General features: G+C 43.8%; 1 protein-coding gene across 2 annotated transcripts; it reads left to right on the top strand.

The window, feature by feature from the left end:
- Positions 1–235: 235 nt before the first annotated feature.
- Positions 236–26,397, top strand: OLFML1 (olfactomedin like 1). 2 transcript variants are annotated; one of them, XM_072794221.1, is made up of 3 exons: positions 236–889; positions 3,097–3,385; positions 24,657–26,397. In XM_072794221.1, exons 1-3 carry the CDS (start codon positions 764–766, stop codon positions 25,445–25,447), a joined length of 1,206 nt encoding a protein of 401 aa, XP_072650322.1. In that variant the 5' UTR covers positions 236–763; the 3' UTR covers positions 25,448–26,397. The 2 variants fall into 2 exon arrangements, with proteins under 2 accessions (XP_072650322.1, XP_072650323.1); XM_072794222.1 differs by having other exon boundaries at positions 305–889; positions 3,021–3,385.
- The last annotated feature ends 821 nt before the right edge of the window (positions 26,398–27,218 follow it).

Here is a 27,218-nt window from a genome sequence, read left to right as displayed (position 1 = left end):
TGGATAGCTATTGTTGTGCCTCTTAACCTCTGAGCTCTGTCCTCCAGATTTTTCAGCTGTCAGCCCTGGGACAGCCAGGCCTGTGGCACATTGTACCTCTCTCCCCAAGGGACAGTCAGCCCTGTACACTGGCTATTCAGAGACAGGGGTGTAGCCAAGCTTTCATTTTCCTTGCTGTGCCTTTAAGAGCTACAGGAATGCAGAGAGTCTGGAGGAGGGGTGGGGTCTCCCAAAAGGACTTCTGGGAAAAGGATCCTGGGAATTTTTGCCAGAAACTAATCTGAGAGTCCAACTCCAAGAAGTTGGGGGTGGTTTGTGTTGGGTCAGCCTGTGATTGGACTGCAAAGTCCACCAGGGAGGAGGAAAGCAGAAACGCAAAGAGCCAAGGAAAGGGGGGAAGCCCTCCCCACCCTCACCCCCACCCCAATGCACATTCACCCAGGCCTGCAAGAGGGTGCAGCCACTAGCCTGGAGAGGATCAGCGTGTGTGAAGGGTGATGGTAACAGATGGACCCAAGGACCTCTCTAGCCCAAGTCGACCTGCAAGGCCTCCAGGGACGGGCTTGCCAACAGCTGGACTTGATCACCAGCTTGCAAAGTGAGATCACGCATCTGGTGGAAAAACAAGCAGGCTTTGCTCCCTGGCTGTTTTTAGAGGATTTTCCCAGCAGTGGATAGAAAGCAGGAGACCACCACCTGGACCCTTGAGTTTTCTTAGAGAGCACAGCTCAGGAGATTCCACTCCTGGGTGGTTTGCAGGACAATGATGGCCCTTCGGCGAGCTTCTGCTTTCCTGGTTCTGTTCCTGGCAGCTCTTCTGCCCCCACCACAGTGTGCCCAGGACCCGGCCATGGTGCACTACATCTACCAACGCTTTCAAGTCTTGGAGGTAGGTGGCATCTGTGCACCTGATCCGGGGAACATCCCTCCCAGAAGTCACCTTATCTCACCTCTGCTTCCCTATCTACTGGGATACACGTTCCCCACATAGTAATTGAGAAATACTGTGCCAACATAACGCGTGAACATTCGCATAGTCTAGTGGCTCGGAGCACCAACTCCAGAGTCCAGGCTGTACCACTCCCCAGCCTTGAGCAGGACTTCACTCCGTGCTCTGATCTAGCAATTTTTCTCATCTGTAAAATGGGGATGATAATAGAATTGACCTATGGCTATTCTGAAGATTTAAAAAATTAATCCATACTTAGAACCATTACCTGGCATGGTGGTAAATGTCCAAATTGTTGTTCTTATTCAATAATTTCAATTTTTAAAATAGAAAAACTAAAAATTTGGGTCAGTTTTTATTCATGTTTTACCATATCAGGATGATAGCAGATTTAAGCTTTTCTTTTTGTCTTTTTATGATGGAACATGAGGCCACTGTAACAAGTCATGATGTTCTACCAAAAAGCTACATCTTAGCTTCTTTGCTGCACTGCACAGGGTTTAGAAATGAGTAGATTTAAGCCGTGTTAAATAGAGAGAAAGTGCTCGGGTTGCTTCTCCATGCGTTGAAGCTGCCCCTTGTTTACAATTTACAAAATCCAACATTTTTTCGGCACAGACAGGCTTCCAGGAACAAATGTAACCCTCTGCCTTAGTCTTTGACATACTCCTAGCCATTATTTCATACTTCATTGCTTTGCTTTTGTACCAGTTAAATTTTGGTAAATTATTCATCTTCTTCCAAAAACACCTTTTCAAAGACACTCTTATCACCAATATTTATTTTCTATATGTTCTTGAACAATATAAATATATTTGAAGTCCAAATTATTTGGTCATCTAGTTAAATAAAATAATTCCAAAGAGCAACCCGAATGCATTTCCTAAAGTTGTCCAGTCCAACAAGCTGAGGCCTGGGGGCAGGGGATGCGATCTTCCGAGGCCAGTAGCCTTTTGCTGCTGCCTTACTTGCCCTCTCCTCAGATAGCTCCTCCCCAGCACGCCTCCTAGAAAGTGCTAGAATTACACTCAACCATAGTCCCTCTGCATTTAGCACCAATTTACCCTGGGATTAGCACCATGCATTTCCCTGCAGGTTTTCCTCAGTAACTGAAAAGTTGATCTGCAGACAAGGGTATAAAGTATAGACAAATACTCTGATGGCTATGAATGTGGAATTGAAAAAGATAGGGGTGTGGTTTGTATAGATCTTCCCATCCTGGTCATGACCTGGAGGGTAAGTCAAGTTCCAGGTGGTGGTCCCTGATGGCCAGTGTGGACACTTAGAAACAAACCAATATAGTCCTCACCCTGAAGCATTTGTGTCCGAGGGATAAGGAAGAAATAAAAGAATATATTTAGGTAGCTTCTCTCTTTCTCTCCCTCTCTCCCTCTTACTTTTTCCCTCTTTCTCTACCTCTCCATCTTTCTTTTCCTTCAAAGTGAACAGTCTTACGTACTGCTATTTGTAGTCTAAATTTTTGCAACTTTTGTGGGGAGCATTTTGATTGACTGACAAATGAGCTTTAAGTATACATCCTCTTAAACCTGGCCACCCCATTTCCATTCTTCATTCATTTTATTCTTTCTTTCAGTAAATATTAAGTACTATGTGCTAGGACCTGAGCCAGGTGCTAGGGATGGAGCTTACTTCTGGAAATCTACCCTAGAATAAAGCCAGATAAGTACACGAAGATGTAAATACAAAGATTTTTTTCAGAGTTGTTCGAATGGCAAAAATTTGAAAAGCCCACAAATATCCATCAAAAGAATCTAATAGAATAAATAATAGGACATCAAGTCAATGGAATTCTAGATCGTTAAAATTATTGTGTAGCTATCTATTAATTAGTACTGAAATATGTTCACGGTAGATCAGCAAGTGAAAATATGTCACAAAACCTACATATAGTAAAATCGCATTTTAAAATATGTATTCATATATATGATGAAATGCATGGAAACTTTTAAAAACTGATTCGCTAACAAATCATTATGGGTGATTATGGGATTATGGGTGATTTTTATTTTTCCCCCATCATGATTATTTGTATTTTAAAAATCTTTTTCAGTGAATGATAGCTATTTATATTACTTGGCTGATTTACATAACTAGCAATAATTTGAGAATGTATTTTCTGACTGAAGCAAGGACTGGAAAAATGCACCCAAGCCACGAGGGCATACATTCAAGACTTCCGAGAGTTCTCGAAAAACATATCCGCTATGCTGGGAAGATGTCAAACCTACACGAGTGAGTATAAGAGTGCAGTGACTAACCTGGTCCTGAGAGTCGAACGTGCCCAACGGGAGATCGACTACCTAGAGTACCTGAGAGAAGCTGATGTGTGTGTGGAATCAGAGGACAAGACCCTGACAGAAAAGCTCATCCAAGAGGCCGAAGAGGAGAAGAAGATCCGGAATCTGCTGAATTCAAGTAAGAGAACTGTGTCTTTGGCAGCTCTTCTAGGGACTCACACTCAGAGACACAGACTCAGCACAGATAGGGGTCTGGCCAAGTATGAGAGTTAAGAACCAGATGTGTGGTTTTTGGGTGCAGGTGCTGGGAGGGAAACCTTAGCAGCGAACAGGTGTCTGCAGGAAAAGTCATCCTCAGAAAGCAGCTTTTCATTGCACAGAGAGTTCCTAAAGGCCCAATAGAAGGTCAGAGCTTCAGTGTGAGGGGTCAGCCCAGGAAGGGCATTTTCAGATAGACCTTGGTTTGGAAGAGGTGTGTTGTCCCAGATCCTTCCAGAGAGAATGGAAGGTTGGTGGATTCTCACAGTGCCCTGGCAGTCAGCAGCGGCCACAAATGTGCCGAGAAACAGTCTGAAATTTTAGATGGCATTGGCCAACCCTCAGGCTGGGAACTGGGAACTGCAGTGAATTAGTACTGTGTGTGTTGTCAGGATGGTGATATCTAAGGGATTTGTCTTCAGCCTTGTGATCCCATTCAAATCACTTCCAGGCCATTAAGAATAATGGTTAGGAACTCGAATTATGATAACAAGTATCAAGCAAGAAAAACATAAATAGGAAAGAAATTTTCCTGTCCATTTTATGAAAACAATGAGGGAGACGAGTTGCCCAGCTCAGTGTCTGCATTCTGAGGTGGTTTCACTGCAAATAGGAAAACCTTAATTACATGTTAATTATGTCTGACCCAAATGTGAGAAACTCCATCAGGGAAATAAGATAAAAGCTGATTGCCGGTGTTGTGCTAAAGATTTCATACATCTTCTCCATGTAATCCTAATAAGAACTCCATGGGGCATTATAAGAAGGGTGTTTCAAAGTGAGGTGATGCTTGATCTGAGTTTTGAACAAAGCGTTAGTGAAGAATGAGCAGAGGGCACGTGGGGTGCAGGCACAACCTCCAGAGGGCGTGAGAGTACATAACACATGAGCACGAAGATCTGCAGGTGTGGCTGAGTGGAAGCTCTGTTGGGCAGGTGCATTTGGGGATCAAGAAACAAGACTCAAGGGATCCCTGGGTGGCGCAGTGGTTTAGCGCCTGCCTTTGGCCCAGGGCGCGATCCTGGAGACCTGGGATTGAATCCCGCGTCGGGCTACGGGTGCATGGAGCCTGCTTCTCCCTCTGCCTATGTCTCTGCCTCTCTCTCTCTGTGTGACTATCATTGAAAAAAAAAAAAAAAGAAAAAGAAACAAGACTCAAGGGTTCAGCAGGACCCAGATAATAAAAGACCCTCATGTAAAGCGAAGGGAGTTGAATTTGATTGGAAAAATGAGAGAGAACCACCCAGTGATTTTCGTCAGGGGCACTACATGTAGGAAGAGGGCCAGACTCAAGAAAGACCATTTAGGGGCTACTGCAGTAATTTGAGGACAACCGATTGTGTCTGCATTAAGCGTCATTGAGATGGAGAAGGCCAGATGGATTTGAGAGCCATTGAGAGTTGGAATCCCATGGCTTGGTGTCTGATAATCGAAAGTGAAAAATGAGTGAGAAGGATAAGTCCAGGACACTTTCCAGATTTTTGGCTTAGGTCTTTGGGTAGTTGTTCTCAAATATGTTGAGATAGGGGGATCCCTGGGTGGCTCAGCGGTTTAGTGCCTGCCTTCGGCCCAGGGCATGATCCTGGAGTCCCAGCATTGAGTCCCGCATTGGGCTCCCTGCATGGAGCCTGCTTCTCCCTCTGCCTGTGTCTCTTCCCCCCACCCTCTCTGTGTCTCTGATGAATAAATAAATAAAATCTTAAAAAAAATATCTTGAGATAAGAAACCCAGGGCAATTATTACTCTACTATTTTTTTTCGGAGTACTTAATACTCTGAAGTCTTGTAGTTCACTTATTTGCTCACTGCTTATTTTCTGCCTCTCCTTCTAGAAGGTCAGCTCTATGAGAGCTTGGATCCTGCATTTTATGCTCAATGCTGTGTCCCAGTGCCTAGAATAGTGTCTAGGGCCGGTGTATATTTGTCAGTGAATAACTAAGGGAGGAAATGAACAAATAGGTGGAGGGAGGGATTGTCAACACAGAGGGGTTATTAGGTTTTGACAGAAAAGGGAACATCTTAATGCTGAGGCAGAAGACAGAGGAGGGTGTCTATCTAAAATACGAAGCAATGGACCAAGTTGGTTGAATAAGTAAATGATTTTCTTTGGTGCTGACATTGTCTTGAGATGAACCACCAGGGACCAAAGAGGGGTTAGCACATAGTGAAAGAAGGAGAAAAAGGGTAAGTGTGATCCCACAGAGGATGAACAGAGGCTGCATAAAAATCTGATGGGAAAGCTTGGGTACCAGTGTGGCCTGAGCTAGAATGTGCCCGAACTTTCATGCCAGGGGTCAGGAAGGACTCCAGCCCTAAACAGTGGTGCTCAGTTAGATCCCTGACCTACTCCTGGTCCCTGGACTCGCTCAGCTCCTCAGGCCTTGGGGTCGGCCCTGTCCTCTCCAGCTAGAGCTCAGCAGACATCCTGATTTTGAACTTACTGATTTTTCAACTCCTTATCCTCTCCCTCATTCCTTGGACACTGGAGGCCTGAAATAGTTCCTCTCCCAGCTCCATGGTGAGTGAAAATTTTCAACTTCTCAGAGATTGCTACTTTCTTGCCTATCACCTCTGGAGCTCTCATTTGATGACTCTTTGGTTTAAGGTTCAACAAACACTTTTGGCCTTCTCCTCCTGGATGGGCCCTGTGCTCTACAGTAGGGATAGAGGGGTGAGCACGTCATGTCTACGCCCCGCTCTGGCTTTCTTACTGCTCTCCTTGCCTCTGATCTTGCTTCCTATCTGCTGTCACACAGACCTCCCCACAACACCAAATAAATTAGATTACACCTCTGTGTAGAATTGTTTTTTCTGCTCTCTATCAATTATCAACAGCAAAAATTCCATTCAAATCTCTTGGCTTTTTATATGGGGAAGGCCCTTTATGAAGTGACCCAAGTTGATTTTCAGCTGTTGCTTCTCCCGTAATTTACCTACATGCACTTGCAATTAATATATATTTAGTCATATAAATTATATATATTTTTTCAGTGAAGCTCTCCTGCCAGGCAGATTGGCTTCTAGGGCTCCCAAAGTATCTCACTAAATCCTCCAGGGAACCATTAATACTCTCAACCACATATATCTGTGTGTATTTGCTCCTCGACTGGGCCATGAACATATGGACAGCTTCATTTCTGTATTCACAGAGTCTGGGTCAGCACAGCCCATGGAGGAGGCTGTAAAAATGGCCTATAGTAGAAATACTGACAGCAGAGTCCCCTCAGGGCTTAGTTCAGGGGAAGACAAACCTGTAAACAATCATAATGATGTGATTAGTATAGATCTATTATTTTCAGAGGTTCTCTCCTCAAGAATAGGCTTTTCTGTATTTTGTATATGTGCCTATTCCACACTTTTTTTTTTTCCTTCGGCTATTTCTGTTAGTAACTGTATCTATCTTAGGTTTCTAATGCCAAGTAACAAACTACTACAGATTTAGCAGTTTACGACAATACATGTTTATTATTTTGGAGTGTCTGTGGGTCAGGAGCCCAGGCACAGCTTAACTGGACCCTTTGGTCTCAGGGTCCTCTTCCAAGCGCACTAAGGTTGTTGGCAGGATTAACTTTCTCATGGCTGTAAGACTGAGGCCCTCAGCTTCTAGAGCTGCCCGTCTACATCGGCAGCTCACAATGTGGTTGTTGCTTCTTCAAGGCCAGAAGGGGAACGTCTCTCTTCAGGAAGTACCAAGTCCTTCTTAAGAATTTGTATCTTGGGGCACCTAGGTAGCTCAGTTGGTTAAATGTCTGCCTTTGGCTCAGGTCATAATCCTGGGGTCCTGGGATCAAATTCCGAATCTGGCTCCCTGCTCCATGGAAAGCCTGCTCTCTCTCTCTCTCTTTCTTTCTCTCTCTCCTCAATGAATAAATAAAATCTTAAAAAAAAAAAAAAAAAAGAATTTGTATCTGATGTATGTCAGGCCCACCCATAATAACTTTCTTTTGGATTAGCTCAGAACCAGCTGGCTTGAGACCTTAATTATATTTGCAAAGTCCCTTCACCTTTGTCTTGTGATGTAACCAAATCACAGATGCTATCCTGTCATATTCACAGGTGTTGCTGGGGAGGGGATTGTGCAGGGCATCTACACCAGGGGAGGGAATCTTGGAACTCTGCCTACCTCGTGCTCTAGTCTGCTAGGCCCATCTGGTACTAATTGCCTGTACCTACCTTCTTCCTACAAGGCTCTGATCTTCCTGTATTCTATCCTTGGCCAGTGGGGACTGAGCCAGCTACAGAACTCCTACTAAAACCCTTAAGACTCAAGTCAGCACTATTGTGTGGGCAAACACCTGGGGGTTATGGGCCAGGGAGGGATCGTCACGTCACAGTATTTCCTTTCATACATACATGCTGTCTTACAAAGAGAGTTTCTTAGAAACACTAAAGGGAGAGAATGGTGCAAATTCCTTGGGAGATTCAACCTTGTGTCTCAAGAGACTTCAAGAAAATTCTGACATCAGTCTAAATGGTTTGCATTCGGAGCACCTGGTTAGGCATACAACTCCCGATTTCAGCTCAGGTCTTGATCTCAGGGTCATAAATTCAAGCCCCACACTGGGCCCTACATTGGCTCCATGCTGAGCATGGAGCCTACTTAAAAAATATGGTTGGTGTGCATTTACTCCTGGGATATTTCTCAACTAGAAAGGGTTAGATACTGGGGATGATAAATAAGATAGAATCACCCTATAATGAAGCCATTTCCTATAGAGCTGCTCTCAAGTCTTTACCCTTTATTTAGAGACAATCCCCAAATGACATTCACATGAGGACTGCAATCCCACGGATGTCCTGCAGTTAGGTCAAATTCTTAAATCTTTTTAACTCTGACACACACATTCTGCTCTTTTCTCCCTCACTCCCCATCTCTTTCACACGCACACCACACACACTCACACATACACACAGACACACATTCACACAATTTAGAATGCAGTGAGTGAAAGTACTGGTACATAATCTGACATATATATAAAAGTCATTTGGAATCTTTGGCACTCTGTTATTAGTAAAAAAATTTTGCATTGCACTTGGCAACTTATGGCAAAGCATGCTGCCTCAGACACCCAGACTGAATTTATCCAACTAACAGGTTTTCTCAGATTCCACAGGCTGTGTTCTTGTGTGGATAAGAGTATTAACCTCTTTTTATTTGTATGCAGCTTATGAAGAAAAATTCTCAAGGCAGTCAAAACAAGCCATTATCGCAGACTTGATTTTCTTTCCCGTTTCATGCCCCCTCCTTTTATTGCAAGGGTGCACATAGGTGACCTCAAGTAACCCTCTGACTTGTGCATTAAATAACTTCTATCTTTTGTTAGATCAGGCTTCAAAAAGAAAGTCTATTGCTGCACATTTAAATACCTGTGGGATCCATTCAGATATTATAAATGTGCCTGGCCCATATTCAAAGCCATTAAAAGCAAAAAAAAAAAAAAAAAAAAAAAAAAAAAAAACCCACACACACAAAAAGCAATAAACCCACTGGAAGCCAAAGAAAACATCTCTGTGAGTCAACTCCCAAGGAAAGTCCACTAGTTTGTGACAAGTGGCACAAAGCATTAAAAGATCTAATTTGCAATAATTAATTTTCCATAAGGGAGGGGATTGAGAGTATACATGCAAGTGTAACGGCAGGAGAGAGAGAGTATATATGTGCAGGTGTGCACACACACATTCTCTACCCAGAAATTGCTACATCATGGGGCCAGCAGTACCAGAAGACTATGCAGAGCTTATCCTGTCCTGTCCCCTGCAGAGTCCCCAGAGGTGGGTGTGCTGGGTCCGGAAAGACCTATATACACACTACTTCTTTTGTTTATTTATGTGGAAGGCCTGCCGTCTAGGAGAATACCTCCAGTCCCATCACTACAGATACTGATAGAAGATCCCAGAGTTGTTGTTGCTGGTGGCTTTTGGCTCTAGGTAGAGGGAACACCCATTCATTCTCTCTCTAACTCATTCATTTGCTCACTAGTTCAGCAAATGTCTCCTGAGTTCCAGGTGTATATGTTGGGCCTTGTGCCAGGCGTTAGCTATGGAACATTGACCAAGGTAACATCCTTGTCCTCAAAAAGCTACAGCCAAGCGGGGAAGCCATCTAAACAAAGCCAGGCTAACAGCCAGAGCGCTGCCCACTCTCACTGAAGGACAAGGGGCTGCCATTAAGAGTGAAGTATGGTCAGGGCTGCTGTGGAGCTGGTGGCAGGGGAGGGATGTGGAATCTGGAAAGTAACCCTCAAGCTGAGTTTTCATAATGGAAAAGAACAGATTAAATGGAGAGTAGAGTAGAGAGGCTGCTTCAAGCAAGTGGAACAGCCTGTGGGAGCAGAGAGGCCCTCACGGAGAGCAGGTGGAAGAACTGGAAGGGGGCTTCCTCTGTGCTAAGCCGGCTCATGCTTTCAGGCTTCGGGAATGACAGTAATGCGACTCCTAGGAGCTGCTGTTTATTGAGTGCTTATTATGTGCTGAGTCGTCTTTAAGTATGTATCTATCTTACTGTATTATATCATCCGATTCTCACACAGCCCTATGTGTACCTATTACAGTTATCCCCATTCTATCTGTGAGGAAATCGAGGCACTGAGAGCATGACCCAGCTGCCCAGGGTCTCCTGGCTAATAGATGCCAGAGTTGGGCCGCAGACTGGGGGGAGGGGGAAGCTGCCTCCTACACATTCTGGCCTCTCTCATTGTGCTGCTGTGCTCAAGAGTGGCAAGCATGGGTGCGTCAGGGCTCCCAGGGAGGTTGGGGAAGGTCATTCCCGCCACAGGGCAGTGGGGAGGGCGGGTGTGCGCAGGAGGGGGAATGGGAGCCGGGTGGCCATCTCCAGGGCCGTCCAGGAGGCACTCGGGGTAGGAGGCCTCTGTGTCAGTGCCTGCACCCAGGAGGCCCAGCTGGCCTGTGATCTCCTTGTGGGGCACACCTGAGGACCGAGACAGTCCTCTTGGTCACTGTTTGATGATGATTCCTACTCACAGATTACTTGAAATCATTTTTTTAAACCCTGAGAAGGGTCAGTTTTCTTCCCCCACCTCCTTGGTTTTTAATTCCCTGCCTTTCCTTCGTTTACTTTTAGAACTAAAACACTCCTCTTCAACCACCCCCCTCCCCGCCACCACCAAGATTTTCTCAGCAGAGGAGTTCCACACACACTTCCCTGTGCTAGAAACCTCGGAAAGGTCTCTTTGGCCCTCATCTGACCAGTCACCAAAGCCAGTAGACCCTTTTTTTTCTGCAAAGCCTTCTTGTGTTCTTTCCATGGGCACTGTTCTCTCCTCGTCTCTTGTCCTGATTATTGCCGGAGCCTGCTCACCGAGCTTCCTGCCACCACGCTCTGCCCGTTCCAGGGCTCTGTCCTGTATGGTCACCGGGCTTAGCCTGCTAGAGTTACTGCATCATTGCTTTAGCAACCTTGACAGTAACCACAACTTATAGGGTAAAGCAAACCCCATAAAATAGCATAAAGAAAGCCCTTTACAACCTGACCTCAACCTAGCTTTAAGTATTTTGTCACTTTCCACGAAAGTAACACCTGCTGATAAAAACTATGACTATCGTCTGCACTATATTTACCCTATTTACCTTTCTGTAAAGGGAGATAACACGTCAATGGCTGAACACATGAACTTCAAGCCTCACCTTATGTCTCTACTGCCTGTCCCCATCCACCCACTGCTCTGTGCTGTGTCTGATGTGCTATTCTGAACACACTAAATAGGGTTCATGCGCCCCTGCATTATTCATGCTATCTTCTCCAAGTCTATCACAGTGCTTGGAACAGAATTGAAATCGATATTTTCTGACCTTGAGGAATAGTTTATTAGAAAGTGGGGGCAACTACTTGCCAAAGACTGCATTAAGGCCTCTTGTCTGTTATGTTGTCCAAAGCCTACAACAACCCCGCCAGGTAGATACCATTGTGACTTCTTGTCAGATGAAGAAACTATGGTGCAGTGTTTCATGCAGTCCCATCTGCCTCCCATACTCCTGTTACATTCAGGAATGTGCCCCCCCCCCCAGACACACCAGATTCATCTCAGCCTCCTTCTGCTCACCGTGCCCTCACCCCATTCTATCTGTGAGGCATTAGCTATGGAATTGACCAGGGTAACATCCTCATCCTCAAAAAGCTACAGCCAAGCAGGGAAGCCATCTAAACAAAGCCAGGCTAACAGCCAGAGCCCAGCTTAGTTATCTGTTGCCACAATAATGCAATGCTGTGACTTCGTGGGTTAAACCAATAATCATTGGTTATTTCTCAGGAGTCTGCAGGGCAGCTGGGCAGACCTGGGCTGGGGTGGGTGCTCTTGGCTGGGGTCCCAGGGGCACATGGCCTGAGGGATGCCTGGTTGAGGATGATCTCAGCTGCCATGGCTTGGATCTCCTCCACATGGTCCCTGATCCTTCAGGAGGTGAACCTGGGCGGTGATGGAGGCAGACCTCTGAGAGAGGAGGCACAAGCACACTAAGATCTGGTCACTTGTACCCAATTTTTTCGGCCAAAGCAAGTTCCAAGTCTGGCTCTAGAGCCTACCCTTCCACTAGAACCTTTGACAGCATCTAAAAAGATTTTTGATCTTAATGCTCCTGTAAACAGGCATTAAACAAGATCAGTTTTTACAAATGCAAATTTCTACTGGAATCAGTAAATCAGGCATTAGTGTGTAGCTGATGGTTTTGAGGCTGCTGCAAAGTTCAAGTTCAAGAGAGCAGGTTCTGGACTTTGAGACAGGATGGTGAGAACAAGATGAAGTGAGATTCACAGGAAGAATCGGTGGCACAATGTCAAAATGACTCTGTTTCCTAACCAGGCAAATGGGAGAATGGGAGTACCACGCCTAGAAATTGAGAACATTTCTATCCCTTTTAGTTTGGTAAGAATAGGATTACAGGAAGAAAACAAACAAAAAACACTATGAAAAAAAAAAAAAAAGCCCACCACAAAAACCAGCTCAGTTTTTAAATGAAAAATAAACAAAAACAAAAAGTTCATAATTATAATCTCGGAATGCTTAAATGTTGCAACAGTCAGATAATTGATTCAAAATGGAGTTGTTTGGTCAGAAATTCCTCAGAGGATACCCACTTCAGTGCCTCACTTCCCATGAGTGTTGATGGCGTGGCGCCTCTAGGACAGCATTCTCAAACTTCTAGCTTCGGGAACCCTTTACATTTCTAGAAATTATTCAGGATCCCAAAAAATTTTTCTTGATATAAGTTACAACTATCAATATTTACCACATTCAAAATTAAAATAGAAAGATTGTAATATATGCCAGATGCTATTTTAAGACAGGACATACAGCAGTTAAAAAAAAAGAGAGATTAGACAAAGCCCTGCCCTGGTAGGGTTTACATTCTATTGAAGGGAGTCAAACAATAAATAATGTTAACAGATACATTTATTTTTTAAAATATTTTTATTTATTTATTCATGAGAGACACACAGAGAGAGGCAGAGACATAGGCAGAGGGAGAAGCAGGCTCCATGTGGGGAGCCTGATGCAGGACTCAATCCCCTACTCCAGGATCAGGCCCTGAGCCGAAGGCAGATCCTCAACCGCTGAGCCACCCAGGCGCCCCCCAAAATAATACATTAAACAGATAAATTTAAAACATGTCAGATAGAGGATAATAAATCCCACGGAAGAAAATCAGATGAGGTGTGGAAGTTAGGGCAGCTGGCCAGTGCCCAAAGGAAACATCTGAAAGCAGTAGGCTGTGCTGGATTCTAGCTGTAGGGACCCCATGGAAGGAGCCGGCCTGACTCACACTTATACTCACACTCACACTCACACATCTTCCAGGCCTCCATGCGCTTCTGTGTAGTTCTCAATTTGATGTTGAGGAACAGAGCCATGCAAGCAACCAGCCATATAGCAAATCTGTTTTCTTTCTCACAAGCTACTGTTAATCACTGATAAGGGGAAGATGTCAGGGCACCTTAGTGGGGACTATGAAATACTTTGAATTTAATGCTGGGAACCTGGGACAACTCCTAGAGTAGATTTACTAAAGATTTCTCTATGACTCACCAAAACCAACATACAGAGCACCTAGTGTGCACCACCCTTTCAAAGCCCTGGATGCACCCTCCTGCAAAGCGAAATTCTCCTATGGCTCACCGAGCACCATTTCACACAAGCCAACCTTCTTGCTTTCCTGCCATCCATCTACTCAGGCACTCAAGAGGGTGAAAGAGCACCTGCGAATGCCCGCACCTACCTCTTGCTATTTAAATCCATCCAATTTCTAAGCTGGCAGAGCATGAACGGGGATAGAAGTTTGAACACTGGCAAATACTGTCTTCTCCAAATCAAATTGATCCTTGAGTTTGTAGACAGTAAGCAATGAGATTAAATAGGAAGGATATACATAGTGGGTCCCAGGCGCTCTGGATAAAACCAGATATAAGGGACACCCGAGTGGCTCAGCGGTTGAGCGCGCCTGCCTTCAACCCAGGGCATGATCCTGGAGTCCTGGGATCGAGGCCCACATCGGGCTCCCTGCATGGAGCCTGCTTCTCCCTCTGCCTGTGTCTCTGCCTCTCTCTCTCTGTGTCTCTCATGAATAAATAAACAAAATCTTTTAAAAAACAAAACAAAGCAAAACAACAGAAATAAGACCCACCCCCCATCCGAGTAGTTACAGGAAAACAGAGTGAGTAAGCAATTCTGATTCAGCAAGATAACATTCTGGAAGAGATCTGCACTGAATGCTTTGTGCACACGCAAGAAGGAGCAACAGATTACTCTGCAGGAGCCAGAGAATTTTGTTTTGAAGGATTCGTAGATGTATTCCAAGTTAGTGACAGTGAGCTAAGGAATAAAATGGGAAAAGTCTAAAACTTGTAAGAGGTCATGGCAAGTTGGTGACGAGTGACCAGCCCAGTGGAGTAGGGCAGCGCCTAGAGGAGGTCGGCGAAGGACCGTGAATGCCATACTGAGATCTTTGAAATTTATTCTGTGGGCAGAAAGCATGAAACAGCCCTAATTTCTAACAGTGAAGCCCCAATTTCAACAAATTAAGTCTACACTGACAATTTCATTATATTTGCTCAAAGCTTTTGTAATTAATTGCTCATCTAAGAGCTCCACCTTTATCATTCCGGAGCCGGACATTATACCTGTCACTCGATAGGTATTGACTAATGTTTATTAACATGAATACAATCCAGGTTGTTGAAAGAGTCAAGTTTTGTAGCACAGAATTTCTTTTTTTTTTTTTTATTTTTTTTTATTTATGATAGTCACAGAGAGGGAGAGAGAGAGGCAGAGACATAGGCAGAGGGAGAAGCAGGCTCCATGCACCGGGAGCCCGACGTGGGATTCGATCCCGGGTCTCCAGGATTGCGCCCTGGGCCAAAGGCAGGCGCTAAACCACTGCGCCTCCCAGGGATCCCTGTAGCACAGAATTTCAAGAAGCAGTCAAAATACTCATTTTTGTTTTGTTTTGTTTTTATTTTAAAATACTCATGGTTTTACAGGAGGGTTTTTAAAAAATATATTTCATTCCTCTTTTTCCCAAGCAAACCCAGAAGCTCCCTCTCTGTGTCTATCCCTCCATATTCCATCACCCCCATCCCTCAAGGCTCCTCCCATCTAACCAGTGGCTAAGACTTGACCCCTCTTTTCCTATTTCTCGAATCCATACTAATTTTCCCATGCCCATCATTATTTGGATATCTCTGATCTGGATTGTACTTCTAGACTCTACCTGTTTCCCTGTGATCTCTCTTTCCCACTCCTCAACATCAACATCCAGATCTATGTTTCTGAGACATAACTAGAGGAGAGTTGAGTCACTCCCCTGTAGAGGGACAAGTCTCACCAGATCTGGAGAGAGTGTTATGTTAAATAAGGGGAAAGGTATTTAAAAAATTCAAATAAGTGATATTTGTATATGAAGTCACTGTGAGGCCTTAGGCCAAATCCTAGCCTAATTGCTTGTCTGCAATTGTGTCCCAAGGAAAAACCACAGATTTGCATTCTCTGGTTTGCAGGTGGAACCTTGCTCGCCATTGATTCTGTTAAATAATTTGCATCTTGGCTGAACTCAAAGGTTTTAAATTTATTTCCTTCCTCAACCTTTTTTCTCCTGCTAATTATCTCTTGCTCAAGAGAAGCACAGCAGGCAGTTCTCTTACCCTTTTACAAACACACTAAAAGTATATTTTCTCCAAATTCCAAAAGAAGAATTTCTAAAATTATAGACTCTCAGTCCTGAAAAAAATATAGAGAACATCCAACCGAAACCCCCCATTTTAGGACTAAGGGCAGATTGACCAAGGGACTTGTGGGGAAACACACAGAGAACCAGAGACAGGGTTCAGACCATTCAGGTCTCTGACTCCCAGTCCCAAGTTTCCTCTACAAAGGAAGGACAGCACAAGGGGAAATTCTGTGTTTTCTGTATTTCTGTATTCTCAGGACTGTCTCTCCCTAATCAAAACCATCTATCAACACTCTCTTGTTTTGCTATTTCTCTAAGGATTCGCATGTAGTAGGAGGAGTAGAAGGAGAAAGGAGAATGATTGTACTAGTTTCTGCTGTATATTAAATGAACATTTTCTCCCTTGTGAGATGTTGAATGTGCCTTGTTCTTAGACACAGTCCCCCTCTGTAGCTGTGCTGTAAGCCACAGACTCTCCTTCTGGAGGGATGGGCATGTCCCCGGGGGTTGGCTGGAGATTTCCTGGCTTGCCCTGCCTCTGGGTTCACACTGAGCTCAGAGGACCCATAGCCCTGTGACCTTCCAAGTAACTTGTCCAACTCTTTTCTTTTCATTTGGAAAATGGAGATTAAAATGTGGACCACTTAGGCTTATTATAAGCACTTATTGCAAGATGATGTGAATAAAGTGCTTGCTACTGTGCAAAGCAAATTATATGTATCTGTAGATATTTATTAATTTCTCAAGCCTTTGTGCTTGTTCTTCAATTGCAAACAATCTCTGAGCTTCTCTAGTGGTCCATGGACCCCTCCTCTTCCCTATTAAAGGCATCTATTAAAAAAAAAAAAAAAGACACCGATGAGCTTAAACCCTCATTTGTTCATCCTCTGTGATCACCAGAGAGTGTGGGAAGAGCAGAGGGTGCACAGGAGACACTCTCAGCTTGAGAAGCAGAGAAAAGGTATAGCCCAGAGGACCCCCTCATAGTCCTTTCTCTTCCTCTCAGCCTGGCGGGGGTGGGGGTGTCCTTCCCTTAGCTGTTCCTGCAGTGCATAAGATTTGCAGTTAGCCCAGGCTTCTCTGTTGTCCCTAGGGGTTAGCTTCCTATACATTAATCACCCCTTGTCTGTGGTTTCGCTTTCACACTTTTAGTGACGACAAGAGGGGTGAAGACAGCACAGTTCAGGTACTTTTGAGAGAGAAGGAGACCACGTTCACAGAACTTTCATTATAGTGTATTGCTATAATTGTTCTATTATTAGTTGTTGTTAATCTCTTACTGTGCCTAATTTATAAATTATACTTTATCATAGCTTTGCATGTATAATATACAGGAAAAACATTTATGTGTGTGTGTGTGTGTGTGTGTGTGTGTGTGTGTGTGTGTGTGTATTTCCACAGTTCTAGGCATCCACTGGGGGTCTTGGAACATATCCCTCGCAGCAAGGGGGGACTATAACCAGGCCAGCCAGGATGAAGTGGACCCAGAGGCCACGAAGAAACAATCCTTGGAAACATTGGAAACAATCCAATTTTTATAAAGCATGTCTACAGGGGGACATGGTGGCAACTGATGGCTGACAGACTTTTCTAGTGCCTCCCTTGGCCACGCTGGGGACCAGGCAAGGCCCCAAGGCCCCTGGGCATTTGGGAGCAGCCGATGATGACGTGACAATGTAAAAGACTGAGTTTTGGGAGCTCAGCTCCTCCCAGCTAATTTTGATCCCCATCCCCACTCCTGCCATATGTTCTTTGACCAGCACCTTGTGTCAGATTTTTAAATGAAATCATGGATCTTAAAGTATCTTAAAAGCTTTAAAATACTTTACAAATTATTATTTATTTAAGACCGGCCTGTTGTCAGAACTCCAGATGCACAATACTGTATAGGCCCTAGAAAAACATCTGTTTGAATTAAGCTCTTTTCTTCATTAATTCAACAGATATTTACTGAACCCACAAAGCACTGAGTTAGTAGGCAGTAGGGTACAATAGTAAACATGAAGACAAAAGCCCTACTTCTGTGGAGCTTATAGTCTAGTGGGAGAAAAGGACAATAAGCTAGAAAATAAAACAGATGACATAATTACAGAATATGACAAGTGATCTCAAGGAAATAAGAAAGATGTTGTATTAGACCATTTTAAATTTAGATGCAGTCGTCATAGGAAGCCCTTTAGGGAGATGATATTGAAACTGATTTTTGAAGGCTGAGAGGAGCAGACTGTGGGAGGATCAGGGAAATGAGTACAAAGGCAGAAAGAATTACAACTGCAGGAGTTATTAGGCACAAACTTGACATGCTCCTAGAATAGCAAGAAAGCCAGCATAATCACAACACAGTGAACAAGAGGGAGAGTAGAGAATAAAGTCCCATAGACAGGCAGCTGCCATATCATTTAGGTATTTAGGATGGGGTAAGAGGTTATGATTTTATTCCAAGAGTGATAGGAGAATGGGTTTAATGGTCAGCCATATAATTCATGGTTTTAAAAAGATCACATCCCCTGCATCATGGAAAACATATTGTAGGTAAGCAAGAATAAAATTGGGGAGACAAGTTGGAGACCACTGAAGTGGTCTAGGCAAAAGGGGAGGATTCAGGGAGTACAGGGATGAGTGGTGAGAAAAAGAGGAGAGAGACATATTTGAGCATTTTAATTTAAGTATAACATCATTTAAAGGTTAGTTTTAATATCTGAACTTGCCAGTAGTGGGGAGATGGGGAGAAAGGAGTTAAGAATGACTTCTAGGTAAGAAATTTGGTTGATGTTTTTTGCTTAAGATGGGAAAAGTAGGGAGAGAGAGAGGTTTTTTTTTGGGGGGGGGAAGCAAGAGTTCTGCATTGAACAGGTTAAGTTTAAAGATGTCCAAGTAGGGACATCGAGCAGGCAGTTGGATAAGTGAGTTTGGGACTAAGTAGACATCTAGATAGGATGTCATTCCAGAGGCAAATTCAGAATTCATCATTAGTTAGAATTTACATGTATGCAGAGCCATCAGAATGAAGCTGAATGAGGTGGCTCTGAAAGCCATAAGATAGAATGAGGTGGCTCAGAGCTGAGATGTGAGGACAGAGCACTTACTCCTTAAGTGAGAGAGGAAAAAGAACCAATAATGGATCCCAAGAAAAAAAATCCAGAAAGACGGGAGGACAAACAAAAGGAGGGGTGTTCCAGAAACCAGAGAAAAGACTTTCAAGGGGAAGTAGTGATTAAGTAATCCAATTTTGCTGAGAAGTTGATTAGGACATAAGACTAAGAATTGACCCTTGGATTCGGCCACATGAAGGCTGTTGGTGACCTTGACAAGAACTGATTCTGTGGAATAAGCAGAGGAGTTTAGACCAGTGAAGGCCTGAGGCCTGATTAGAGCAGCTTAGGACATAATTGGAGGTGAGGAAACTCCTCACCGAAGAGTTTCATTAAAAAATGGAAGAGAGAAATGGGGCCCCACTAGAAAGTTCTATATGTTTACCAAGGGGAAGAGTCCAGTAGGTAGGGAGAGACTATTGAGGCTAAGTCCTTGAGTAAGTTAGAGAGGATGAAATCTACCACAAAAATAAAGGGAACAGGAGACAAGACAGAGAATATGGGTTCAGATACAATTGGTTATTAGATTTGGTGGTTGGAAAACTCATTCATTCATTCATTCATTCATTCATTTAGTAAATACTAGCCTACTGTGTGACATTTTCTATCTTAGGGGCAAGATATACAGCAGTGAATGAAATGGATAAAAAAAGCTCATGCTCTCATGACATTTACATTCCACTGAGGGGAGTCAAGCAGTAAATATGTTAACAGATGCATTTATAGGATGTCAGAGAGAAGATAATAAGCACTATGGAGAAAAATGAACTAGGGTAAGGGGGTTATGGGGACCTGGAGAAGAGGGTTGCCATTTTTTGTAGAGTGGTCAGAAAAGGCCTTAATGATTAGGGAATATTTGAGAACAGGCCTAATGGAAGTGAGGGAGGAAGCCGTGTACATATCTGGGAAAGATGGTTCCCAAGCAGAAGGATGAAAAAGTGACAAATTTCTGAGGCAGGGGTGTGCTTGGCACAATTTGAGGAATAGCAGGAAGGCCAGTGTGACTGAATGAAATGAAGAGGGTGGGAGTATTGTAAGGCCAGAGAAGCCACATGAGGACAGCTCACCTGCCTGGAAGGTAAAGACTTGAACTGTACTCTTAGTAAGATGGAAAGTCACTGGTGAGTTTTGAGCAGACATGTGATATGATCTGACTGATATTTTGAAAAGATCACTTTGGCTGTTATGTGGAATGCAGTACAGGAGTCAAGGATGGACGTATGGCCTCCCTGTGGGAAATTACTACAGTAATGCTGGCAGGAGATGATGCAGTTCTCGACTGGCTTCTATTTTCTCAGTGAAATAAGAGTCGAGACCTTCATATGGGAGTGAGGAAGGTATGATGGAGGCTTTGAGGAGAGAAAAGAAGGTATGGTAATAGTAGATGATGAATTGATGAAGGAACTGCGATAGAATTCTATCCAAACAGCTGTCATTAACAAGCAGTTTGCTAAAATGCTTGCTTACCTCAAAACTTCTGGAACTTCTGGAACTTCTCAGGCTGTGCACCTCTCCTCTTTGTGTCCAGTTTCTCTTCCTTTACCCTGTTTCCTGTCCTCTGACTCTAGAGAGTCCTCATTTGGCCTGAAGAACCCAAGCATCTATTAGGAAGAAAATGACAACCCACTGGCCCATCCAGCTTCTTATAGCAAAGCCTTTGCAAAGCCTTGAGGGAAACACACAGAGCTCAGTGCTCCTGGGGAGAGTGTTAAATGCCTGGCACCCCACCACCACACACTCCAGCAGTCACTGAGAGAGGCCCATATGGTTCCCATACAGACCTTGGCAGGATTTCAGGGATACCCACAGGATTCCTTATGCTTCAAATAAGCCACCACTCCCCACCCCCATGACACTGCTTACCTCACAACAGACTAACAGGGCAGCCCCAACAACGAGTTCCTCACTAGAACTGGTGACCCACCTTTCCTGAAATGACCAGTAGAACTAATTTCATCTTGGCCCATATCCCTCTTTACCATGGACCCCATGAGAATTCCAAGATACTAAGGTCATCTCATGGAAGATAGTGTATTTGAGGGCCCGTGGAAGTGGCTTCCACCATGTCTGTCTAGATCTCAGTGGACAGAAGACAGATCAGTGGGTACAGCCTAACTGCAAAGAAAGGTGCGAATATACAAGTAGGGAAGAGGAAAATGAAATGGCATTTGATGAACACAGATACTGTCTCTGCTATAAGTAGGGAAGAAACAAGTAGGAGGCACACACAACGACAGTAGTGACACAAAGATCAAGGGAAATGAAATCTTCAAGAAAGAGGGACTCCTCGGTGGTTCAGTGGTTGAGCATCTGCCTTTGGCTCAGGTCATGATCCTGGGGTACTGGAGGATCCTGCAGGGAGCCTGCTTCTCCCTCTGCCTTTGTCTCTGCCTTTCTGTGTCTCTCATGAATGAATAAAAAAAAAATCTTAAAAAAAAAAAGAAATCTTTAAAAAAAAAGAAATCTTCAAGAAAGAGAAATTGATCAAGACTGTCATGCTGTGGGGAGATGAAGTAGGATATGAACATAAAGGTCCGAGTTTCAGTTGGGAAGTCCTTGGTGATGTTACGAAGGGTATTTTCTGTGAAGTTATTGTGAAGTGAAAGATGAGAGGTGAAGAAATAGACCAAGAGAGCATAGACTATTCTGGAGGAAGAACTACATAAAATGATAGAGTGAAATAGCTAGAGGATGGTGTCTAATTGAGGGAGAATTGTTTTTGAATATAGGCAGGGTGTTTACAAGCGAGGGAACTAGCAGTGAAGGAGAAATTAAAGATAAATAATAGAATGGTTGCAATTCACCTAGAGAGTCGAGAAGCCAGGAAAGGGGGCACCTGGGTGGCTCAGTGGTTGAGCGTCTGCCTTTGGCTCAGGTAGTGATCCCTGTGGGGGCCTGCTTCTCCCTCTGCCTATGTCTCTGCCTCTCTCTGTGTGTTTCTCATGAATAAATGAAAAAAAAAAAAACTTAAAAAAAGCCAGAAAAGAGTGAGATCAGAGCACAAGTGAATGTATTAGTCTTGGACAAGAGGAATGATGTGCCTCTTCTAAGATGTGTGGGAGGGTAGCAAGAGTAGGAACAACTTAAGAAAAGTTTATAGTGAGGGACAGGAAATGGAGGGACTTCATGTCTAATGGTGTTTATTTTTTCAAAGGAGTTAGTCTGTTATTAATGTACGGACTGATGAGGTAGTGTGTGTGTATGTGGTGGGGGTGCAGATTTAAGACACCTGCTATGTGGCAGATGGGGGCCTAACCATGGAGAGAGCGGTATGGTACTTAGTGCTCAGCTGAAGTTGGAGATCCCTAATGTGTAATGACACATTTTTGAGAGAGTTTCTCTACCACACACTCTGGGACGGAGCCAGATATTTGAACTCACCCAGAACCAGGGGTTTTTGTAGAGTGGGTAACTGTGGAATAACAAGGGGGTGGTGGGTGAGGGCGCTGGTGAGAGAGGTATTGCAGTAGTCCAGGCTAGATAGGAACAGAAGCTGATAGCCTGGGAGAAAGCAGAGGTCAAGGGACTGGAGGGCATGAGGAAATGGAAGAGCAGAGTCGGTAAGAATAAAAATGTGAGAAATGGAAGAGTAAGGAATTGTTGCAGAGGGTAGGAGAGTAGAGTTTTCCATTTCTAATAGGGAGCAGTTCCAGGGGATGGGGGGCAGGGATCCAGAATATGGGTGTGGGAGGGGGTTGCTAGAATAGGTTGAAAGCGTTGTGCTGTGGAGTTGAAGAGGTTGAGGTAACCGGGCTCTTGATGCATATGGGGTAGTGTCCTGGAGAGCTATCAGTGATTTAGACTAGAAGGAGTCGATAGCATGAGATACAAAGAAGGGAGGTTTTTTGCATGAAGGTAGAGAAGCCAGAGAAATGTAAAGCCCTTTTGTTACTTCATCTTCCTCCACCTATTTCAGACCCTTATGATCCTGTTTAGAATATAAGACATACTCTCCTAGTTGGTTTCCCTGATTTTGGTTTCTCTCCTATGTATCCATCATACACACGACTGCTTAATTAATCTTGACCATGATACTCTGTTGCTCAAAAATTTCAGTAGCTCCCTACCTGCCAGTAGAATAAAATCCATATTCCTTAACCCCACCCCACTGCCCAATGTTCCAGGCACAGAGCTGGTTTCAATCTACTACTTTGTTTTTATGCATCTAGTTTGAGGCAACAGCAATTATTGGATTAAATTCTACACTACTTTACTAACAGGAGTCATGAAGGACTTTCCCAAATGTGGTTTTGTGAATTGCAAAGAATGCTATTCCCAACCATCTCAGAATGGCACCCCTCAAGGATCAAATCAAATGTAGGTTATCCCCTTCTTCAAATGATATTACCATCCTCTGCCCTTTTGTAAAAAATCCACTTTAAGTTTTCTATTGTAGTTTCTATAAAGCAAGAACCAATCTTAACTCATCATTGCCCCTCAGCCCTTTGCACCTCAGTTCATAACACCTAGCTCAGTATCTCACCTTTTGTATGGATCCAGTGTCTGCTGACTACATATATGCATTCATGAGTAAATAAAGGAATGGATTAGTTATAATGTTCTAATAGGATTAAGGGCCAGAATCCTTCACTAGAAAGTGATCTCCTCAAGGTTTAGGGTTGATATTATGTTTTTTATCCTCAATACTTACTTAGCGTGGTTCTGGGAACATTGTAAGCTAAGTACACAGTAGATAATTGGTAAAATCTTGGCAAATGGAATTGAACTAGGCAGCTTTGCCCCTAAGTGATTCTTGCTGTCTCAACCCCAAGAAGGTGAACAGGGTCTCTGACCCAGCAAATAGCTATTTAAATCCTGATTTGAATGAAATGTTGACTCTTCTAATTGGATAGCAACTCCCTTAACAAGAACCCATTTATTCATTTAGCTCTTTGATTCTTTAAACCATACGATAAATTGTGATTGATCTATGTGTGATAACTTTATTCTAGACACAGAAGGAAAAAAGCAATCTGTTAGAACAGACACATGAAAAGATGCTCAATATCACTAATCATCAGGGAAATGCAAATCAAAACCACAAAGAGATATCACCTCATACCTTTCAGAATGGCTAGTATCAAAAAGAAATAACAAATGTTGGCAAGGATGTGGAGTAAAAAGGAATCCTTGTATACTATTAGTGGGAATGTAAATTGTTGTAGCCACTGTGGAAAACAGTGTGGAGGTTCCTCAAAAAATTAAAAATAGAAATAACATATAATCCAGTAATTCCACTACTGGCTATTTACCCAACAGAAACAAAAACACTAAATTTGAAAAGATATGTGCATCCCTGTGTTTATTTCACCATTATTTATAATTGCCAAAACATAAAAGCAACTTAAATGTCCTTCAATAGATAAGTGGATAAAGATGTGGTATATATAAAACGTTACTCTGCCATAAAGAATGCAATCTTGCCATTTGTGACAACATAGATAGATCTAGAGGGTATTATACTAAGTGAAATAAGTTAGAGAAAGACACCATATGATTTTATTTACATATGGAATCTAAAAAAAAGAAAAGAAAAGAAAAGAAAAGAAAAGAAAAGAAAAGAAAAGAAAAGAGACCCCATAAATATAGGGAACAAACCATTGTTGCGGGGAGCAAAATGGGTGAAGAACAGTGGAAGGCACAGGCTCCCAGTTACAAAATGAATAAATGTGATAAAAGATAGAGTATAGGGAATATAGTCAATGGTATTGTCAGAGTGTTGTGTGGTGACAGATGGTAACTACACTTGTGAGCAAGCATAACGTATAGGGAAGTTGAATCAGTATGTTGTACATATGAAACTGATGTAACATTGTAAGTCAACCCTGCTTCAATAAACAGAAAATTAAGAAGTAATCTGTGAGAAAAGCAGACATCTCATGTATATAAAGTACCTCTCCTTTTTCTCCCATTTGGCCAGGCTGTGACAACATGTTGATGGGCATTAAGTCTCTGAAAATAGTGAAGAAGACTACGGACACACATGGCTCTTGGATGAAAGATGCTGCCAGCAATTCCCAAAAGGTTTATTTTTTAATTGGATCCAGAAACAAAACCGTGTGGGAATTTGCAAACATACGGGCATTCATGGAGGATAGCACCAAGCCAGCCCCGAGGAAGCTAATCCTAACACATTCCTGGCAGGGAACAGGCCAAGTGATCCACAAAGGTTTTCTGTTTTTTCACAACCAAGGGACTCTCAACGAGATCATCAAATATAATCTGCAGAAGAGGACTGTGGAAGATAGAATGCTGCTCCCAGGAGGGGCAGGCCGAGGACTGGTCTACCAGCACTCCCCATCAACGTACATAGACCTGGCTGTGGATGAGCATGGGCTCTGGGCCATCCACTCAGGGCCAGGCATCTATGGCCATTTGGTTCTCACAAAAATTGAACCTGGCACACTGGGAGTGGAACACTCATGGGACACTCCATGCAGAAGCCAGGATGCTGAAGCCTCCTTCCTTTTGTGTGGGGTTCTGTATGTCGTCTATAGTCCTGGTGGCCACGGCCCTCACCGCATCACCTGTGTCTACGATCCCCTGGGCACTATTGGTGAGGAGGATCTGCCCAAACTGTTCTTCCCCAGGCGGCCAAGAAGTCACTCCATGATCCATTACAACCCTAGAGATAAGCAGCTCTATGCCTGGAATGATGGAAACCAGATCATTTACAAACTCCAGACAAAGAGAAAGCAGCCTCTGGAGTAATGCAGGACAGCACGGAGAGAGAGCAGTAAGGCTGTGGACACTGCTCTCTGGGACACTGAGGCCACAGCCCCTTTGCAATACAGTATCCCCTGATCACATTCAGGGAGAGAGGCTAGAAGTGGGCTCCCATATGCATCCTTCCCTGGATATTAAGCCTGAGTCATCTTCCAAGAGCTTAGATGGTCTGTTGTTCAGAAATTTTCAACTTCCAACACCCAACCAAATCTCCCAGCTCTCAAGGCTGTCCACATGCTGATCTAGCTTACGTCCAGCCTTTTCTTACTACCCCCAACAGTTAGCCAAAATGTACCCCGCCTCCTAATATTCCTGGCCCCTGGCCTTTCCTGAAGCTCTTTCCTCCTGCACAAGTGCCGATTGCTAGTCTTCCATTTTTCACTGCCCAACTAAAGTATCACTTCCTATTGATGTTTAATCTCCACGTCCCCCAGTTCTGCTCCTTCACCAAGCTGAGGAGATATAAGAGGAAAGTAAAACCACTCACATTTGAATACCCCTTGCCAGTGACAAAGTGCTCCTCTGTACATCATCTAATGCCACCCTCTGAGACGTTCGGAAGAAGTCTTTATAATTGCCATTTTAGAGATGACAAGTTTAGGTGAGCCATTCAGAATAATGAAGCTTCCAAATGAAAATAAGGCTAGAAAATTCTGCAGGTCCTGGTCTTTCTGTTGCCCAAGAAAGCATCGAATATGTATGTTTGTTCACTCAGCCTTATGTTCAGCATCTCATCCTAAAAAATAATGGTCTGCCCCCTGTAGCCTGTTTTCATGTCTGCACAAGACCTTCCTGTAAGCCCTTCAAAAGCTACTTCCTCCAGAAAACCAGCCTACAGCCTAAGGGTGAGGATCCCACCTGTAGCTTCATCCTGTCTTACCCTCCCCTGTGTCTGTCTGCTTGCTGGAAACACAATAAAACTGACACTAAGCAAATACGCCCCATCAGGTTATATTTGTGTACGTGCCTTCTGCAGACAAGCTTTCAGGAAATGCTGCCCATGCTTGGACTCGCTGGCACACTCCCCAGCACACTGAGGCCCTTGGGAAAGATTCTGGAACCTGGATGGAAGCCAGGTAGCGGGCAAGTGACTCCCTGTCACAGCAGGCATGCCAAGTGGCACAGGTGACAGAGCACAGCTGTGCTCGTCCAGAGGGGCGTCTTCAAATCTTTCCCATGCATTTGCCCAATTGTGCCTAGTGTGGGTCACAAGTGCAGGCTGTGGTGCCAGCCTGTGTCATGTGCTGAGGCCTCTGTCTTTCCAGGTTGGTCACATGAGAGGGTTTGTTTTGTCTGCTTGCAGCTGTTTTGCCAACTCTGCCAAGCTCAGGGTGGGACCATAGGCAATGAAGAGACATTTCTCTCCACCCATAGCATTTGAGTAGGTCTTTGGCAGAATGAATTACTCACCCCATGTATACAGCACAATTATCCACAGTTCTAATGGGTACAGAGCCCCAATCTGTTGCGGAATGAGGCAGGTATGAATATATAAACGTGGCGATGTTACCCACTCCGTGGGTTTACAGACATTATCTGCCCTGTGGGTACAATAACATTACCTATTTTGCAGGAATAAGGAATGTGGGATGCCTCAAGAGGAGGTTGGAGTGGGATTATCAGTGAGTGGAATTATGTATGAGTCCTACACACATGGCCTTTAGCGGCCCAGAGGAGAGTTGCCTTTCATCCATGATAGACTTTGATGTGACAATTCTGAAGGGTGCACCTGCTACTAATAACCCACCAGGTGCTT

Source organism: Canis lupus, chromosome 23 (assembly GCF_048164855.1).
Source record: "Canis lupus baileyi chromosome 23, mCanLup2.hap1, whole genome shotgun sequence".
Lineage (NCBI taxonomy): Eukaryota > Metazoa > Chordata > Mammalia > Carnivora > Canidae > Canis > Canis lupus.
This window is presented reverse-complemented; position numbering and strand designations above follow the sequence as displayed.

What these genes read in the sequence shown, in the direction of transcription:
- OLFML1 (XM_072794221.1), top strand. Translation starts at nt 764, where the DNA reads ATGATGGCCCTTCGGCGAGCTTCTGCTTTCCTGGTTCTGTTCCTGGCA. An exon ending in AACGCTTTCAAGTCTTGGAG is followed by an intron (nt 890 to 3,096) that starts GTAGGTGGCATC and finishes TTCTGACTGAAG; the next exon opens with CAAGGACTGGAAAAATGCAC. An exon ending in CCGGAATCTGCTGAATTCAA is followed by an intron (nt 3,386 to 24,656) that starts GTAAGAGAACTG and finishes CCATTTGGCCAG; the next exon opens with GCTGTGACAACATGTTGATG.